The sequence below is a fragment of the Mauremys mutica genome, chromosome 4 (assembly GCF_020497125.1).
Source record: "Mauremys mutica isolate MM-2020 ecotype Southern chromosome 4, ASM2049712v1, whole genome shotgun sequence".
Lineage (NCBI taxonomy): Eukaryota > Metazoa > Chordata > Testudines > Geoemydidae > Mauremys > Mauremys mutica.
Genome location: NC_059075.1, coordinates 86,250,002 through 86,270,920, shown reverse-complemented (window position 1 = coordinate 86,270,920; position 20,919 = coordinate 86,250,002). Strand labels below are relative to the sequence as shown.

The 20,919-nt window shown below is 41.3% G+C and overlaps 1 protein-coding gene across 2 annotated transcripts in view; it reads right to left on the bottom strand.

Moving 5' to 3' along the window:
• The window catches only part of ANO5 (anoctamin 5), a 97,856-nt gene extending 81,971 nt beyond the window's left edge, over window positions 1-15,885 (bottom strand). For both annotated transcript variants that reach the window (XM_045015528.1, XM_045015529.1), the window contains exon 1: window positions 15,769-15,885. In XM_045015528.1, the coding sequence (XP_044871463.1) occupies window positions 15,769-15,829 (61 nt within the window). In that variant the 5' untranslated portion in view covers window positions 15,830-15,885. The remainder of the gene's footprint in view (window positions 1-15,768) is intronic.
• Window positions 15,886-20,919: the final 5,034 nt, after the last annotated feature.

The window sequence follows — 20,919 nt, the reverse complement described above, 5'->3', positions numbered from 1 at the left end:
ACCTCCCAAAACTTATATAGAAGCCAGCCCCATCCATTTTAAGTATTTTGCAGCATCTCTGAGCATGATATCTAAATACCCACATTACAATCAGCAATACCACAAGTGGCACTAACCTGAACCCTTTGCTAGCAGCTTCGGCAGAGACCCACAACTGAGAAGGGTATATGGTAACTGGAGTACATGCTCATCCCTCCAGGTCATTCAGTGCCAGAGCTACGCAAGGAAGCTCATGCTGTCACTGCTCACATTCAGCTTGTTCTGTGGATTCTGACAATCACTAGATTTAAATTCAATTAAAAGTAAAATTTAAAAAAATCCAGGCTAAATGGAAGGGAAGGGTTAAAAAAACCCCCAAAAGTCTGACAATTGTGTGCACATCTGAAGAGATAATACACTAAAAATTCAGTAGCAATTAAACACAAGAAGCAGAAGTCAGAATTGCAGAACTTATTTCTACAGCTCAGTATTCACAGTATATGAATGGTATGATGGAGTCACGCACAGGAAAATGAGCCTGTGTAATCCATTCACACCTTTTGGCAGATTTCTGAAATGTAATATATTACTAAGGATCATAATAAGGAGGGCTCAACTGCTCTAACATCTCTGTTCACAATAATTTCTACACACTTTTGAAAATTATGAAAGAGGTAAATGTTGCCTTAATCCCAACCCAGGGAGCAAAAGGCCTAAAAGCAGACCTGCTTCAGCTCTGAAGCTGGCATCCTTCTCCACACATTCAACAAGGATAAGGGAGCAGCCAATGTGACAACACAGTAGTGGAATTAGTACTCCACAGCCTGGTAAAAGAGGACTCATGAAGTCCGCTTACACAAGCTTTTCCTGGGTGGAGGGACCCTAACAATCAAAAAGTTACTAAAGCACTTTGTACAGAAGTACCACCAAGATAGACCTCAAATATGATATTCTGTGGGTGAGAAAAAGGGAGATTCAGAAATGATGAATTCAAGTTCTCTTGTTAGGAATAATGCCTGGGCTAAGTGAGGAGGGAAGGTCTGATTTAGTTCAGGATCTTCCCGCAAGACCTAGACTACATTATAAAATTCTATCATATTCAAACACAATTGTGAAGAGTTGCATTAGCTAACACAATGCTAACCATTACTGACTCACTAGTCAGTGTAACAGGATGGTTTGCCCCATCAGCTTGAGAGCCTGAGGCTAAGCCAATCTTGATTACTGGATGAACCCCACACAAGAGGAATCAGGTGATTCCTGTATAAAAGGAATCAGGGTTAGCTACTGATAGGGCCTGGCTGGAGGAAAGTTAGTCAGGGAATAAGAAGGGGGAGGCTCACAGCAGGAAAAGAAAGCTCTCCAGGGAGGCTTAGGAGAGACTCTCTGGGCAACCCAGAGAGAAATAAAGAGGTGAGGTGAGTGGCCTAGGGAAAATCTCAGCATGAGTCAAGAAGCTGACCCTAGCAGTGTAGTACAGGACCTTAGGCTGGAACCTAGAGTAGAGAATTGGATTAGGTTCCCTTACGAGCCCTGAGAATGGGGTGTACAGGCCTATCACAATGGTTGTTTGGCCCAGCAAGGAGGCTGTAGGTTGAACTGAGGGTTCTCTGAGGAAGAGCCCCAGAGAGGCAGAAGGATTTTTGTTTCTGTTAAAAACAGTTTTGGATTCACAGTTTGGACAGCTGTGACCCAGGAAGGGTAGACTAAAGACTGTGACCTAGGCAGAGCTGCTGAATGAGTTTCCAGACACAGGAAATGCTATGGCACTGAAGTGACTTCAGATAGGAAGTCCCAGCCCAGTGAGGAGCTGCTATGCTATGCCTAGCAATAAGTAGACTTGATTAGGGTCAGCCTATCACAATTAAACCTTGGTGATATGAGAGTTAATTTGGACAAGCCTCAAAGCTGTTTGGAAGCAAGTGTAGACAACTATATTATGGTCAAAACTGTCAGTGCTCCATTGCCTTAATATAAGCTATATAATGTTAACATTAAGCTTAATATTTAACTTTGTTCAAATGCATGTGTATATATCAATTATAAGACACCTTTCAATTCAATACACTAAAACTAGTATTTTAAACATTTAATATATTTTCCTAACGATTTTAAGGTATTAATGACTGATTTACATTTAGGACCACTGTAAAGTGCTAAAAATTAAGTGTGCTACTCTACTATGTTGAATTTATCTAAGAGCATTCAAATCCTGATTGATAGATTCATAGAATATCAGAGTTGGAAAGGACCTCAAGAGATCATGTAGTCCAACCCCCTGCTCAAAGCAGGACCAATCCCCAGACAGATTTTTGCCCCAGATCCCTAAATCCCCCCTCCCCCGACTGAACTCAAAACCCTGGGTTTAACAGCCCCATGCTCAAACCACTGAGCTATCCCTCCCCCAATGCTAAAATATTACCCGTTGCTGATATAAAGTCAACAATGTGTGTGGCTGAACACTGTTTAACTGCAACTGTATCTTGTAACTGTATCTGTATCCATATCTTGCTCACCTCTGGTTCAGAAAACTAGGGTTAAAATCTGTCCCCATAACTTTCTGAAATACTGCTGAACATGGTTTGTTCTGGTCTAAATTGTGTCCAGCTGCTGCTTGTCTGAATCTATGCTAACATTCACTATCAGAAATGGGAAATTTTCCTGGTGTATAACTGGCAAACAAAATTGAGTTCTTTCTGTGACCAGTGTTTAACAAGCTGTGGACTTTTACAAATCTATCACAAATGGTTGCATGTCACTGGGAGTATAGTACACCTACTAATAAGTTCTTAACCAGTATTTTAAAAAATAAGCTTCCATCCATCTTAGATATTATCCTTGACTCACATTGTTGACCTTTTTGCATATTACTGCCTCACAGGGGAAAAACAAATTTGACATTCCAAAAGGTGAGATCTTGTTATAATTGCAACAAATATCCAAACAATAGAAGATTTTTTTTTCTTCCTTCCCTACAGGTATATACAGGTACAACTGAGAATATCTAATTAGCTTTATCTAGGGCATTAGTGTATGATGCAATGAAGCCTACCCGGCAATCACACCACTCCTTTAATTCAGCCTCTTGATAATAAAACAGTTAGTACCAATGTTCATTGAATTGCTATTTATTGCAAACAACATAAATCTGTAGAGAAAGCTGCTGTGTCAGAGATAATGTTACTGTTACATACATCTTTAACAATGATCAGAATCGCTTGCAACTCCTTAGAAGGCTCCTCACTTTAATGAAAGATATTCACAAAAGTATATTGTGTTGTTTACTAAATACTTGCTACAACGTTTTAGTATAATTTTTAAAAGCATTTTGGGAGAGTTCTCATTCCTTTGGATAATCCGATCCAATCAGCTGAATAAGAGTATATTGCAAGCCTCCTCATCTACATATGTGACACTGTCCTTTCATTGTATGAAGCAGCTGTTTAGTATTTCAGCAAATACAAACTTTATACAGCAAGAACAGCCAAGAATGTCTGATGGATGAAATTGGCTCATTTAGAAAAGCCTATGTCAGTGCTTAATCTTTTCTCCAGGGGCAACAGCAACAAACCTCTCATGCTGCAATCCAACATCCTGTAGTTAAGGGGTGTTGACTAAAGCCAACTAGTCTGCATTTACATTAGTGACAAATTCTGAAAAGCAAAGTATTTGAATGTTAGTAATATGAAAAGATTTGCTCATAGGAATGTGGAAGCAGCTGCACCCTAATAAATCAGGGTTTTTCCTTTAGCTACATGATGAAATATTCTTGGCACCTCTGCAGCTGTGGATGGCTCAAATTGAAATCAAAATGCCATGATTCTGCAGTGTGAGTTGAGCTAAATAGCAGAAGCCACAGAAGGGAATTCAACACTCCTCTGCAACTCTTTGTGGGTGAAATTCACCTCTATTCAAAAAGCCATGGCCAATGTGTCATTCACTTCTAAACTGAGGAGTGGAGGGGCCATAAGTGGTGGAATGGCCTTGTGCTGGGCCCATCAACAACACTGCATTTGGGGAAGACTGTGAATTAAGCAGTGAACTGTCTGCAAACTGTGTGGATGCGATAGCCACAAAACCCACAACTGATAGCTTACATTACATAATGAAGTACTTTATTATGAAGACTATGTTGCTAATGCAGATGTTTACTGCACTGGTATTCTGCCCCTGGAGCATGCTGTTGTTGTCTAAGCCAGATAAGAATTAAAAAGTGCTGGAGACACAAGATGCACTCTTTAACTGGATTTATAGAACAGAATCATAAGTGAGGCATGTAAATCATAGTATGCCACATCCATATTATATTGGTAAACAAATTGCTTAACAATTTTGGCTTATTCAAAGTGCATTTTGATTAACTACTCTATTTCTATTACAGTTCTCAACATGTTTAGCTAGACTGCAAAAGACAACTGCATATGATAGCATCTTGCACTACAAATCTCAAAGAACATATTTTCAAATGGTGTAATTTGGTCTAGTTCTATGGAAGTCAATGGAGCTACACAGACTTACTTGGAAGTAACTATACCAATTTATGCCAGGTAAGACTCCAGCCCTAAATGTTTACAATGGCTTCGTTTTTAAAAAACGAACAAAACAACCCACAAAAGAGTTGCTTTTCAGCACTGTGGAGTATGAGTCAGCTGCATAGCTCAGTCTATATTTGGTAAGAGTAAGCTGCAGAAAAGATTCCCCACCCTTTTCTCTGGAGGAAGCTCCCACTTGAGAGTGCTCATTAGATACTGAACTAACTGCTTTACTTCAGTGTTGTATTACAGACCTCTAATGGTTTAATGTGAACGTTCAGACACAGATTGGCTGGGGAGCCTTCAAAGTATGTAACCACAAACCTTTCAAACCTCTGGAAATTCTCATCACACATGCCCATACCCTCGCCTCCCACCACACTCATGCAAAAACACTCCCCTGAAAAGACTCAAATATATTTTCTCTTTAGGTGTATTCAGATTCTCTCCCTCTCCCCCCAACAGGGGGAACAATACACCACCATCAAATACAACTTTATTTTGTACAAGCTGACAGCATTCCATCCTCCAGCTTCACTTAGATATCGGTCAGTCACTCATAACCTTCAAGTGCTATTTAAATGGTAGAAATCTCCCAGGAAAGGCTGGCGGCCCTTTGGGGGCTCTGATGGGAAAAGTCAAATATGAATTTTACTTTCTCTCCCCCCTCCCCCCTCTGCTCACTGGTCTATAATGACTTAGTAGAGGGTTTGAAAAATCCACATATCAGGGCAAGAAAGAAGCTTTCCTGGACTAGCATGGGGACTAATGCTATTGAGCTCTGCAGCATCTACGTCTTTGGGGGGGGTTTTTTTGTTTTGTTTTTTAATAAGTTTCTAGTCCTTATGGTTGCAAAGATAACCATCCAAATTTGAATCACTTTCACACCAAAACCGACAGCTCCAATGTGTTTCTGCTGCTGCCTGGTCTCATTAATTTTAACTGCTGCACTTCTGAACTCTCTGCCTACTAGTGAAATGGCTACACATCAGATCAATTTTGCTATGCTGATCACTGGGAAAACTATGAACTCTACCCACCACCATGGGACCGGGAGACAAACTTTTTTTTTATTGTGGCTACTATGTGTCAGGTAAATTTTTCAAGCCCTGTAAATAAGCACACTGAATTTCAAAGCCTAGTCCGATAGGCACTTGAATGAATGAACTGTCCACAAGCAGATCATATTTTATACAGATTTCTTCATTATTAGAAATTGTGCAATTAATGTTGTTTTGCTGATTCTTCATAGCAAATATACAATCATTATTCAACCTAACTCACATAGTGTTGTTTCTCTTCCCTCATTTGATAACTTAATGTTTTCAAAGTATACTTCTGCATCCTCTCAAGACCAATTCCTTTTCCTTACAAAATAAATTTTGTTTCTTGATTAAACAAATCTTGTCTATGGGTCTGTAATTTGCTTCCAGAGAACATTCATCCAAACAAAATTTTGCTCAAATGGATGTTAATGAAAGTCAAATGAAAATGGATGTTCAAACATGTCACCCAACTAAAGTTACTTGGCAATTAATAAACCCAAATTAACAATCGCTAGGTTAGACAAACTAAGGCCTATTTCTGCTTGCCTCACACATGAATAAGGATAAGATGAGGTCATGGAAGTCATGGATTCTGTGACTTCTAGATACCTCCATAACATTTTCCGCCTTAGCCCCGAGGCAGCGGGGTTACACCTATCAGCCAGCGGGGGAAGCTACCAGCAGGGCCGCCAGAGAATTTAAGGGGCCTGGGGTCTTCCCACTGCCAAATTGCCACCGAAGACCCGGCACTTCAGCGGTGGGTCCCGGGGCGGAAGGACCCCACCATCACCGAATTGCCGCCGAAGACCCGGAATGGAAGAAGCTCCGAGGGCCCGGGCCCCACGAGAATTTTCCGGAGCCCCCAGAGTGAGTGAAGGACACCACTCCAGGGGCCCCAAAAAACTCTCGTGGGGGGGCCCCTGTGGGGCCCGAGGCAAATTGCCCCACTTCTCCTCCCCCCCCCCCCCCCGCTCGGCGGCCCTGGCTACCAGCCACCATGGTCAGCTCCTGCACCTCCCATCCACTGTGGGCAGTGGGTGCTAGCCCCCCCCCCCCCGCAGCAGCGCTTGGGCTCCCCCTCCCTCACCTTAGGCATCAGTCATCCCTCCCCTTATTTTTAGTATGAGTTACACACAGGTCAGGGGCTTCTGTGAATTTTTGTTTATTGCCTGCGACCTGTCTGTGACTCTTACTAAAAATAACCATGACAAAACCTTAACCTTAAACATGAGTTCTGCCACTGAAGTCAGTGAGACTGCTTGCATGTGTAATACAAGGATAATTTGGCCTGTTTACTGGTGAGCTACAATACTTAATTATCTATCATCATGTGCACATAACATAAGGCTAACAAAAAGCACACCGAGAAGGCTTTAAGGCTGGAAATGTATCATTAACTTATAAACATTTTGCATATTAGAAATATGCACTATGCACTGTACAACATCTTGGTAAAAGGCATATCATATCAATACATAATTTCCCTATGCAAAATGGTTATAAAATTGTAACATTAGTGCAGGGCTCTCTTGGATCTGGTATATGTGTATTGTGTTTGATTAAATTATAGAACTATAATAATAAAACTACTGTAATAAGTCCCATTAAAATGAATGATGGTGCTAACCATAAGTATTATATACCATGTAATTTGGTGTAATTATGGACAGCTTAAAAGCAATTACTGTATATATTCTATAGCTTCTTTTCAAGTGTAAATAAATGCTGGTTTTTAAATTTTTAAAACAATTCTAATTAGTCCAGAGTTTGGGCTAACATTATGCTTGAATGTATTTTTATAGATTAAGACATTTTTTAGTTGAAGAAAAAGATTTAAACAGCCTAAACTGTTCACCACATTCCTCTCTTAACCTTTCCTTTTCACACTCCCCCTTCTGGATTAACAGTCCAATCCTAATGTAGTCAATAGGAGTTTTCCCCAAACAAGAACTGCAATGGCTCTAAGTTTATCTGCCTAATGTATTCAAAACTGGGGTTATTTTAAATCATGTCCAAGCAAATCCTATGGAACTGAATGCTAGTTTTCCCTGATGACTTCCAACAAAAATCCTAAAGAGAACAACTGTATAAAAGATTAATATTGACATTTGGGCACAGTATTATGGTTTTGAAAATCCATTTTAATACCTTTAATTGTTAAGGCTGTTCCAAGGTTGTAAGAGCCACTAAGTATGCTAGAATACACCAGGTATTTTTTCCTGTAAAAGAAACTCTGACATAAAAATGACTAACAAGTCTCTTGAACTCAAACATCACTATATACTTAACCCTGATTTTAAGTCCTGATTCAGCAAAGCACAAACTTAAAGTTAACATTATGTGTGCTTTTAAAAGCTCTGAACAGGGATGGACTAAAACCTAGGCCTAAACTTTAAGCAGGTGCTTAACTGCTTTGCTGAACTGGGGTCTTGGTAATTAAGGCCAAACTTTTCAAACATGAGTGTCAAAGCTTAGTGTGCAATCCATTTTACACCTGAATTAGCACAAGCTGTTTCTCACTACACCACATAAAGCAAGAGAGCATATAGTTTACAGCTGCGGCTTCAGGTACCAGTGCTCCAAGCGCGTGCCTGGGGCAGCAAGCTGGGGGGGGGGGGGCGCTCTGCCAGTCCCTGCGAGGGCAGCAGTCAGGCAGCCTTCGGCAGCGCGCCTGCAGGAGGTCCACTGGTCCCACGGATTCGGTAGCAGGTACGCCAAAGCTGCGGGACCAGCAGACTTCCTGCAGGCAAGCCGCTGAATCCGCAGAACCGGGGACCTCCTGAAGGCGCGCTGCCGAAGGCTGCCTGACTGCCATGCTTGGGGTGGCAAAAAAGCTAGAGCCGCCCCTGATGGTTTAGGCCCCACTCCTGCAATATGTTCCACAAGCATGGTCCCTGCACTGACACATGGATAGCCCATTGCAGGATTGGGCTTTAATCACTGAAAATTGACTACTCTCTATGTGTAAGATGTGCAGCAATAATTATACTCCACAGGCTGGTAAAAGGGCAATTTTCAGCTGATTCTGATTCACTTTGTTTTTGTAAGGGAACCACTTCACTTTTAGAAAATGCTGGCAATTAAATGAATAGGTTTTTCATTTAGATCGGATCAGCTCTAAACAATCCAATCTGGACTCAAGCAAAGTGGATGCAACCCTAAAATAAAATATTATGAAAGAGCTGCCTTCCAAATGCACAGATCTAATCTCAGTGGAACTCAGTGTTGCCCATTCTCATTTATCACAAGTCTTGTGGGATGTGGTGTTTCTCTTCATTCCCCAACTGCTGGAATCCTGGGATTATGTGAGAAAATCAACTTTCATTTTTAAAAAATACATACATTTTTAACCTCATGGTTGAATAGAAAGTCTACAAAATATGGCGTGTGTGCTTTAAAGGCTCTAAGGCAAAGATAAATTAACAAAAAAAATACCTTTTGAGTTGTTTAAATCTCATGAGTTTTAAATAATCTCGTGATTGTCAGACCCGACTCTTGATTTTGACTGCTTGAGTTTGACAAAACTGGGAACAGTAAGAAAATTATCCTGTCTACCTTTTTTCTTCAAATACTGACTGTTGGATGTTGATGGGAAATTACATGTCTCCATGGAAATCAAAGTTTAAATCAGAATTAACTGAGAGCGTGATCCAATAGCTACTGAAGTGAGTGGGAGTCTTTCCATTGACTTCAGTGAGCACTGGATTGGGTGCTAAAATGTATTAAAATAAAGGGGCCAAATTAGAGTAAATTAGCACAACTCTATTGACTTTAGTGGAACTATACCAATGTCCAACAGAAAAGAATTTGGCTCAATTGCTCCGTGTTATGCACTGTCAGGCTGGATATTCAGCCTAACTTCTGGCCTGCTCCCTCATCTCCCATGATACCAAAGGCATCATGTAGACATATCTGAGCTAGCTTTGATCTAGTCAGCCTATGTCACAGTCCATGCTGCTACAACTACACTGCTATTCTAGTTAGCTTCGATCTAGCTAGAAACATTTTCTGATTACAGTGCAGACATACTCTAAAGACTGGCCTACAGTAGAAATTAGATCAGTCTGACTGTTGATTAGTGAGGTGTGAAAAATTCACACCCCACTGAGCAATGCAATTAAATCAGCTGGTGTAGACAGCGCTAGGTGGATGGGAGAATTCTCTCATCAACCTAGCTACTGCCTCTTTTGGAGGGAGAGGGTAGATTACCTACAACTATGGGAGATCCCCTCCTGTTGTTGTAGATTAGTGTTTTCACTTATGCACTATAGCAGTGCAGCTACCCTGCTACAGCATTTTAAGTGTAGAGAAGTCCTAAGAGTGCTAAAGAGCTAGTACATTCAGACTTAATAAAAGGCAAGGGAGTGACACTTTTAAAATCCAATTAAAAAATTAACCAAGGAAAATAGAGTCACATGTGAACAGAGACATCCAAATCCAGGACTGAATGCCACTGAAATTTATTTTTAAATTGTTTTAATTTTTCTGATAACTTTAAATTTAATACACAATCAAGTTCTGGCCAAAAAACTGAATGAAGTTTTACCTTGTGCAACTTTCCTTTTCCTGAAACAATGGTTTTATATGGAAAGTGCTCTATTTGTAATTTATCATAAGTAAGTCTATAATTCATACATGCTATAGAATTAATAACTTCAACTGGCATTATCCAAACTGCATTTAGACCATGATTCAGCACAGCATATAAGCATGTGCTTAAATTTAAGCATGTATTTAAATCCCACTGAAGTCATGCTTTAGTGATGTACTGAATAGATTGATTTAACCCCATGTGCTTAGGTGCTGTGCCAAGTCGGGAAGCAGATTTCCACAATACTTAAATGTGTGTTGAAATGGGGCTACAGATTCATTTTCTCATTAACTGCACTAAAACACTTACCAAATGTATTTGCATTTATATAAACCAGTAATATTTAAGTTAGCTGGGTCCAGTTCCAAATTGTAAACTTTCCTACTACAAACAACACTGAAGATTTTTTGTTAAAATATAGTTGTCCTTGTGGTTAGCCAAAATGTTTTTAAGTTGTTCATCTACTTTTGACACACGCAGCTACCTATTCGCTTTTTTATTAACTAAATCCCATCCACAGATAACATATTTTCTGACTTTAAAGAGTTTTTCTATGTCGTTTCATAAACATTTTCTGAACTGTTTCCAAACTATTGCAAACTTGTTTTTCAACACATAAGGGTAATTTTTCAAACATTGTTCAGGTTAATAAATCTTCCCATTTTAGTTCAAATCCTCCTAGAACAGGATATCCTGTTCAGTTCTTCTATATGTGGACAAGAAATTATTACACCTATCACTTAAGTAATTGAAGTTTACTGTAGTACTGAATACAGAATATTCTAATTTCACTATTCCAGTGTAAATCCAAGTAATTAAATTGAAATAAGTGGATTAAATGAGATCAGAATATGGCCCAGAATGATGAGTTATCAGACTACAATAACACATTACAAGTGCACTCAGAGAAAACATTAGCTCCTGCTGTCATTTTGTTACTTTTCTTTCTCAGATATGAAAAGACAAATAAGATAGGAAGCAATATAAATAAATGTCCTGGAATTTAGGTTATTACTGTCAAGAAATTCTTAGTGTTGCATTAATTGTTCTGAGTTCAAACTGTATATATATGGTTTATGCAAGTTCTTTTTTCAAAATACAAAAAACTACTGATGGAAAGCACTACATTCTGCAACATGGCACTGAAGTGTATACCAGCTTTCTGATGGTCCAGAGTCTTGGGCTATCCTCCACAACAATGCTACCTTTATCATTAATTTTTCATGTAAAAAACAAAGGAGAAAGCTAGCTAATAGCAGACAAATATTTCTAGCCAAAGCCAAGTGTCTCCTGCCTTATATTATTAGTTTCAGATTTCCCAAGTAATGTCTGACATGCCTTTAAATTTACCAGAATACCAAGAAATAAAATTCTTCAGTAAAAAATTTCATATCACACCCATGAAGATAGGGGACCACTACCCTCTTTTTTTTTTTTGTGGTAAAACCACAGGAGCGAGGCAAGTCAGTCTAGGAAACTCATAGTTTCCTTGAAGTGTTACACTCCAAACCTTCTCCTTTGAGGGGGACTTCCAAATCCAAAGATAGGAAGCTTCAGCTCCAGGTGGACCTGTGACTTTCCTCCCCTTATACTATCATTGCTCTCCCACTACTCAAGTGCCTGAAGGGATTGCAGTTGTACAACAAGTGCAAAGTCACATTAACTCCTATACAAATATGAACCAGATTTGGAGGAAAATATGCTCCAGTTGCTCACTTTGCTTTGCCCCTCCTGACCCTCAGACTTTTGCATACAGGGCATATAGTTGAGGGGTTTTATACTGTCACCCATCACTGTAGTATTTGAATACCTATAGCATGGGAAAGCTTCTTCATGCTCCGTGGGAAGCTATTATCATGAGTAATTGCATTAGAATAGCACCTACAGAATCCAATCAAGGGTCAGGGTCCCTTTGTGCTAGGCATTGTAAAAATATATTTTGATCTTAGCTCTGAGGAGCCGAGAAGTAGTCTCTACTATAGGGCCTATTCTGCAGAGCTGTTGCCCCAATCAACCCATACCCACTTTCCATGATCTCTAATATAGCTTGGATGGCTTCTGTTCCCTTACACTTCTATCACTGAATTAGTGCATATAGCTCAAGATCTGTATTGCAGCACACCTAGAGAAAACATTAATCATTCAGTGTTCTGAAGTGGAAGGACCATTTACATGATCTGAAAAAAAAAATCAAAACTGATCTTATTCCCTCTTTGCTTCTTTATGAAGAAGGCTTGAAAAGGTCTCTGTGTGTTTTGTTGTTTGTTGTTTGTTTGTTTGAAAGAGTGGGCAAGTGGTTTTGCTTAACTATTCCCTCAGAAGTACTAAGAGTGTGGTTAAACTTACTCGAAAAGTCATTGGAGATTTTAAACTGTCAACATTTACAGGTTTTATCAGAGAGGTGAGTGTGCTGATTTTTTTTTTTAATAAAGGCCTTGTATTTGTTCTCAGACAATCAAACAAAGAGTCAAGCCAAAAATCTTTTCCCCTCTCAGGTCTTGCGTATATTCAAAATTACAGAGGCTCAACTAAGGTTTAACGTAGTTAAACTGGTGCAAAACCCTAAATTTGCTATAAACCGGGTTTTAATTAATTTGGTTTAACTCAATTACTTATAATAAAATAATACAAACCAGGTTTAAATTGAATTAAGTGTCCACACCAGGTTTTGCACTTGTTTAACTCAACTGGTTTTTAAACACATTTTGAAGTTAAAATGGTGCAACTTTTGAATATTGATATGACCTCAGTTTTCAGTTTCCTCATTTGTGGTGTTATAATCCTACTAGTTTTCCAGTTATCCAGAGTTCCAGGGGATCCAAGACCTACATTTCTAATCTAAAGACAAATGGGGGGAATCTTCCAGGCCTTCATCTGTGATTTTAGTTTTGCTACTCATCTTTATATATTGCAGTGTTTCTAATGTCACAGCATTTACTCAGATAACAACCATAATGAAAGTACAGACCCCCCCTACGTAATTTCCTCACTGGTGAGCAGCTGTGGCTATTGATTAATAACTTGACATTTAGTACTGGACAAGTACATCCTGAATGTCCTCAACCCAAAAGAAGCTATAACGAGGCCAATACTTGAGGCAAGAACTGTACTTTTCAGTGGTTGAAGAAAATACTTTTGGAGACATCATGACCTCAAACATTACCAGCTCTGATACAGTGGTGCTAGATGATTATGCATACGTTTAAAAAAAATAAGAAGCAGTTTAGATTAACTATATGTTAACACTTTAAGAAACACTAAAACCCAACCCTAGAAAATTGTCTAGGAATCTGATGGTTACAAGTTGCTTTGCAAATGTGTGAAAAAATAAAGCAATGAAAGGATTCACCATAATCCAAATCAATTTTGCCAAAAAAAGTTTCTAAAATATGTATATAACAGTTTCTCATTTGTAACATTTGCTATGTCATTCTTTATATGATCGTGGAAACTTAAAACTAGCAGGAAAACTAAGTTCTCCTTACATTCTCTGTTTATGACTAATAAAAAACCATAAAGGAGACATACAGGTAAAAATGAATGCAATAAGATTATTCCCAAACCAGTGTGTACTTTGTAAATATTAATTTTTCCTTTTACTCATGAGGAAAACTTCATCTCAGACTACTACAGAAAAACAACAAGTTGGAATATGTTATGAGGTTCTTTAGTAGGTCAGTTTTAGGCACAACTTATGAATTTCAGTGCTTAGGTAAAGTGGGGGAAAAACAAGTCAGTCAGAACTCCCCACATGGCTCTGATAAGGTTCTGCTGATGAGCAGGCTCAAATACCCCACTCCTTCCAGTACCATCAAATGTGAATATGGGCAAATATTCAGTGGGCATTAGCTTCAGAACACACAAACTCGCTAGTGATATCTGAACTATGTACCCAGAAAAGCTGTCACTGCAAATAGCTCCTGCTAGTTAATTTTCCATTTGATATTGCTCACTATCAAACTCCTTAAAAGCAATGCTGTCAAATACTTGCCTTGAGGGCCAAAATTTGATTGATTTCAATACTTTGAATCTGATGGGGAAAATCCACTAGATTCTCAATAGGTGTTTTGCTGTTGTTGGTTGGTTTGTTTTTAGTCCTGTTTTGGGAATGTTTATGCACTCTGAAGCAACATGAAACTAACAAACTCTGGTTTCAGAATTCCTCTCATATTAATCTGGAATACTGGTGCACAAACAATGGATCTCATCCTGCACCTACTAAAGTCAGTGGATATTTTCTATTATCTTGACTAAGAGTAGAAGCAGACCACTGTTCTAAGCAATAAGAAAGTTATGCTGTTAAACAATGGCATCCATGTTAATTTCAACTGCATTCAAAAAGAGAAAAAAAATTGTGACCAATGTGATATGGCAAAAGTCTCCTTTTTCAAGCTTTTCAGAGGGCATTACCAAAAAAATCAAAAGAGTTTTATTTAAAATATAAATATTCCTCCAGAAGTTTATTTGTTTTAATAAAAAGGGGGGAGTGTACACATACATACACCAGGCACCTGGAAATATCAGCTTCAGGATCGCAAATCATTACAGACCAGTGGTTTACAAACTGGGGTCTGCATATTATGTCAAAAGGGGTCCTGGTCATTACCATAAAACAGTAGTTTTCAACCTGTGGTCCATGGACCCCAGGGGGTTGTGAACCATGTCTAAGATTTCCCAAGGGGTCTGTATCACCATTTGAAATGTGTAGGGGTCTGCAAATTAAAAGAGGTTGAAAACCACTGTTACAGACTAAGCCCGTCCACACTGCCCCACAGTCCCATCATTGTTCAAGTCAGAGGGCTTCTCTGGGAGTCCACTCATTGGCAGGACAAGGTCTATAGAAAGCAGAGCAAAGCACAGAGAGAGGGAAGCAGCAAGCGGCTGCCCTAGGTAGAGTTCTGCACCAGTGCAAGGAGCTGTATACCCTGGGTCTACTGAACCATAGTGTTAGAAGGCACTGCAAGGGTCATCTAGTCTAACCCCCTGCCCAGATGCAGGATTTGTCCTGCCTAAAGTATTGAGTGTGCTACAAACAAGATGGGGAAGGTGCAGTCTCCCAGCTCTGAAGAAGGGAAGGATGTGGGGAAGGCTCCAGCATAGGGGAGAAGGAGATGGCTTCCTATGCTGGAGGAATGGGCCTTCCAGCAGCCTCTAAACTTCCAGTATCCCCGCCAACGCCTTATTCCCGTCCCTGGGAACCTTTCTGCCCAGGCCTGGGGGAATTAGGGTGACCAGATGTCCCGATTTTATAGGGCCAGTAGCAATATTCGGGGCCTTTTCTTATATAGGTGCCTATTACCCCCCACCACCTGTCCCGATTCTTCTGCGCATCCCCCGCTGCTGCTGCCGCCCCCAGTGTCGGCCCAAGCACCCGGCAGGGCAGCCAGGGCTCCGTGGCTCGCTCTGACCGCCCCAGCTCCAGCCTGCGCCCACGCCCAGCGGCACCGTTAGGTCCCTGGCCAGGCTCTCCGCCAGCCCAGGGAGGCTCCTAGGCCGCAGCCCGGGGAGGGAGCGATCCGGTCACCCTCGGTGGGGCGGCCGGCGGGCGGCCGCCAGCCCGAGCCCGGGGCCACATGGCAGAACCAACAGCAGCGCCCACCCCGCGCCTGCGGGCACCTACCGTCCGCGGCCAGCGACATCTCTATGAGGGTCTCGTGGTCCTTCCGCCCCAGCCTGTTCATGGCTGCGCTGCTCCGCTCCCCGGGCCCTGCGCGAGACTGAGACCCGGCCGGCCGAGTGCTGGAGCCAGGCGGGAGCACCCCGCGCCCCTTCCACTCCGCCCCGTCCCCTCCCTCCCTCCGCCAGCTGCTCCCGCTCCCGCTCCCGGAGGACGCCCGCCTGCCGGAACTCCGCGCCCGCCCGGGTTTCGGGTTACGGCGTCAGCTGGGAGGGGGCGCGGGCTGAGTCAGGGGCTGCGCCGGGGCTGGGCGTGGGTTACCGGGCAGGAGGCTGCATGCGCAGTTCTCGCAGCTCCGGCTGGAGCGGGAGGGGGCGGCAGCGCCGCCTGGTTCCAGGGTGTGCCCGCAATGTTGCACGCTGCTGGTGATGGAGCCGGGACGCCCCTCCTTGCCCACCCGCGGGCTCGTAATCACATCTGCTGTTTCCGCCCAAGAAGCCGGTGTAGCGGCAGAAAACGGCTGGCTTTTTTCTTGGACCAAAATCTCTGTGTCGAGCTTCATGTTAGCAGAGAAAACGTGCGCTGAAATGTTAGTACCTAGAAAAGTAAAAAAGGTGCATGGGGTGGTGCAGAGTTATCGAAATAGATCCGTGTTCACGACAACTGCTCAAAGCGAAACCAAACTAGCCAGTGAACAGGAAAGAGAAGTAGCGGGACCACTTCAGGTGATTCTCCTTTGAAAGACTCCGAAAAGGGATCTTGAGAGGAGAGCCCTTTCAGTTTGAGTTTGTGCTATGTGTAAAGCCCAGCGTGGAAGAAAGTTCAGAAATACTGATAGGAGAACTAGACAAGTATTCAAGGTTGGCGTTCTTGGCTGAGCAGGGCACTGTGGGGGCCATGCAATCAGCGAACAGAACAGATAAACACAGATCTTTCTGTATTTCTCTGTCATACCCTAGTGCTGCCCAAAAGTTGGCATCATACACCAGCTGTTACAGTTTAGTTTAGTCCCTTAGAGTGAATTTCCCCTTAGGGAGAATGAACACTATTGTAGGATTAAGCATGTGGAATATGTTTAGGATTAAACATTTATTATTCTTGGCTGCACCTATTAAGGAGGAGCAGACAACCAGACAGGAAACCCTATAACCTGCATGACTGTCACATCTCTGAGTAATGTATATATGGTATTTGGGCTGTTTGTTTTATGCCAGATACTTCCCGTACCAGGTGATCCTGTAAATGGACTAACATTGGAGTTTGGAAGCTAATAAAGGGTAGTAACCTTTCAGATGTGGTGTGCCAAGTCTTCATTTATTCACTCTAATTTAAGGTTTCACATGCCAGTAATACATTTTAATGTTTTTAGAAGGTCTCTTTCTATAAGTCTATAATATATAACTAAACTATTGTTAAGTAACAGGCCTGGTCTACACTGGGGGGGGGGGTTCGAACTAAGGTACGCAAGTACTTTAGTTCGAAGTACTTACCCGTCCTCACGGCGCGGGATCGAAGTCCGCGGCTCCCCCGTCGACTCCGCCACCGCCGTTCGCGGTGGTGGAGTTCCGGAGTCGACGGGAGATGAGACGCGATATATCGAACTCCGAGAAGTCGATCGCTACCCGTCGATCCAGGCGGGTAGTATGGACGTACCCTCAGAGAGGTAGCCGTGTTAGTCTGGATCTGTAAAAGCAGCAAAGAGTCCTGTGGCACCTTATAGACTAACTGACATATTGGAGCATGAGTTTTCGTGGGTGAATACCCACATTGTCGGATGCACTATTATTATATGTAAAGTAAATAAGGTTTTAAAAATGTTTAAGAAGCTTCATTTAAAATTAAATTAAAATGCAGAGCCCCTCCCGGACCGGTGGCCAGGACCCGGGCAGTGTGAGTGCCACTGAAAATAAGCTTGCGTGCCACCTTCGGCATGTGTGCCATAGATTGCCTGTCCCTGTATTATACAATGCCTTTATCTAATGCAGCACCTACAGTAAAGATTATATAGGAACTATCAGAAATGACTCTAAACAAGATTTGTATTGCAATCAAACAGAATGCATTCCACATGATTATACATCCCACAGTTCCTCCACTAAAAAATATTCTTTTTTATGTTATCCACATTGACTTTAGAGTGTTCCAGTGAATGGTCCAGTGGATGTGCATAAGTAGAACTGAATGGTTAAAGTAAAAAATTGACTTTGTGATTACTTCAAATGCAGTAAATTTATGGATCATTGATGGTTTCATGTAATTTACTGAAACATTGAAAATGGATTAATGGAAGAATTTTTTAGCCAAAATGTAAAGAAATATTTCACTTCCTTTCCCTTTTTGAAGCAAAATAGAGCTAATGAAGTCTGATGTTCATGAAGTCTTTCTTCTTTATCTGCTCTAGGCTTTGTTTGAGGTTGCTAGTATTATATTTTGACATTTCATTATGTACCCGATTGTAGTCTATGAGACATATAATAAATACATAGATAAAACTGTGTGTATCTTATAAATACCTCCCAACTGCACCTAACTTTCAGAGTTACTGAAAGCTTCTTGGCATCCCCCTCTTAAAACAATTTTACTAGACCACTCCATTCCAAGCAGGCATCTCAATTTATTTAATTAGCCATTTTGTAACAGTCACAAATAATCTCAGACTTTTTTTCCCCATTCACTCCCATCCTTCCATTCATATTTTCATAGCATTTGAGGCCAGAAGGGGCCATTAGGTCATCTAGTCTGACTTTCTGTATATCATAGGCCATTAAATTTCACACATTTATCCTTATATCCTAAGCCCAATAATTTGGGTCAGACCAAAGTATTTCAGTCCTCAGGAGTCTAAACCATTGTGTGACACAGGCAGAGAACAGGAGAGACCAAGGGGACACCAATGCTGAAGGTCCCTGTAATGGTAGGGAACTGATTAGGAGAGATATGCCCTGATGATCCGAGAACCTAGCAAGCGATCCACATTTCATGCATAGGAAGGTGAAACCCCACCAAGATCCCTGACAATCTGACCTGAGAGAATATTTCTTCCCACCCCCAAATCTGATGACCAGTTAGACTCTGAGTATGTGACTAGTCAAGCACTGAGAGAGAGGATTTTCTGTACCACCTCAGAGCACTAGCCCACCCTGTTCAGTGTCCCTGTCTCCAAGTGTGGCCATCCCTGATACTTCAGAAAAAGGCAAACCATCCCATTCCCAGGAAAACATCTAGTTAATTGTGCATCAGAGAAAAAAATTCCTTCCTAACCATTGCATGTGAATAGTTGAAGCCCTGAAGCATGAGATTTATTACAGTCATTGTCTTAATGCAGAGCTGCAAGTGTTATGTACATGTTGAGGGCAATGCAGGCAATCCTGTTCTCCCCATGACCCATGAGAGGAGGGAATCATAGATTCGCAGGTGCACAGACTCCCAGGCCAGGAAACTCCAAGGCCACAACCATCCAGCCTGACCTTTTGCACACACAAGCTGTAGAATTTCTCCCAGAAACTGTAGTTAAGCACATCTTTTAGGAGGATATTGACTTTCATCATAAACCCTCCCAGCAATGGTGGGTCCACACCCTCCCCTGGTAAGATGCTCCAAGTGTAGTCACCCTCACTGCTATTGCAGTTTATTTCAAGGTTGAATTTATCTAACTTCAACTTCCAGCCATTACATCTTGTTATGCCTTTATAAGCAAAACCAAAAAGCTCCTCCCACTGTCAGACCACTATTTCTTTCAGGGGGAATCACTTCTCCATCGTTCCTACTAGCTCTGCTTGGTCTAGATCAGTGGTTCTCAGCCCAGGATATGTGTACCCCTGGGGGTACTCAGTGGTTTTCCAGAGGTTACATCCACTCATCTAGATAGTTGTCTAGTTTTACAACAGGCTACATAAAAAACACTAGCAAAGCCAGTACAAACTAAAATTTCATACAAAGACTTGTTTATACTGCTCCATATACTATACACTGAAATGAAAGTACAATATTTATATTGCAATTGATTTATTTTATAATTACATGGTAAAAAAGAGAAAGTAAGCAATTTTTCTGTAATAGTGTGCTGTGACACTTTTTTATTTTTATGTCTGATTTTGTAAGCAAATAGTTTTTAAGTGAGGTGAAACTTGGGGGTATGCAAGACAAATCAGACTCCTGAAAGGGTACAGTAGTCTGAAAAGATTGAGAGCCACGGGTCTAGCAGGGTAGGTAACCTATGGCACATGTGCCAAAGGTAGCACGCGAGCTGATTTTCAGTGGCACTCACACTGCCCGGGTGCTGGCCACTGGTCCGGGAGGCTCTGCATTTTAATTTAATTTTAAATGAAGCTTCTTAAACATTTTTAAAACCTTATTTACTTTACATACAACAATAGTTTAGTTATAGATTATAGACTTACAGAAAGAGACCTTCTAAAAATGTTAAAATGTATTACTGGCACGTGAAACCTTAAATCAGAGTGAATAAATGAAGACTCGGCACACCGCTTCTGAAAGGTTGCCGACCCCTGGTATAATAAGAAGCAAGATCACATTTCCCTTCCCTCACCCCCATCCTCAGATTCCATTACTGCCCAGTTCATTTCAGGATTCAGGTCAAAATCGCTTGCTTATGCTTGAAGTCCTTCAGAAATTTGACCTATATTGATTTCAATGGGAGTTAAGTGCCTAACCAGCTTAGATGCTTTGGAAATCCAGGTAGTTGCCTATCTGCATCTTTAGGCATCTAAATACCTTTGAAAATTGGCCCTAAGTGTTTAAGGCTATGACTACACTAGAGAGCTTACAGTGGCACAGCTGCACCGATGCTCTCCTATCATCTTCATTAATTCACCCCCAAAGAATGGTGGTAGCTATGTTGGCAGGAGAAGCCATCCTGCCTACATAGCATTGTCCACACCAGCACTTAGGTTTGTGTAACTTATGTCACTCGGAGGTGGCTTATTCATACCCCTGAGTGACATAAGTTATACCAACATAAGTGGTAGTGTAGACATAGCCTAAGTCATTTATGAAAATGGGACTTAGGCTCCTAAGTCATTGAGGTGCTTTTGAAAATTGACTCCAGTCTCTTGTTATTCGTGTCTCTCTCCCACCCATCTAACACTACCCTTCTTTTTTGTGTCTCTGTATATTTTCTCTGCACTTCTGTTT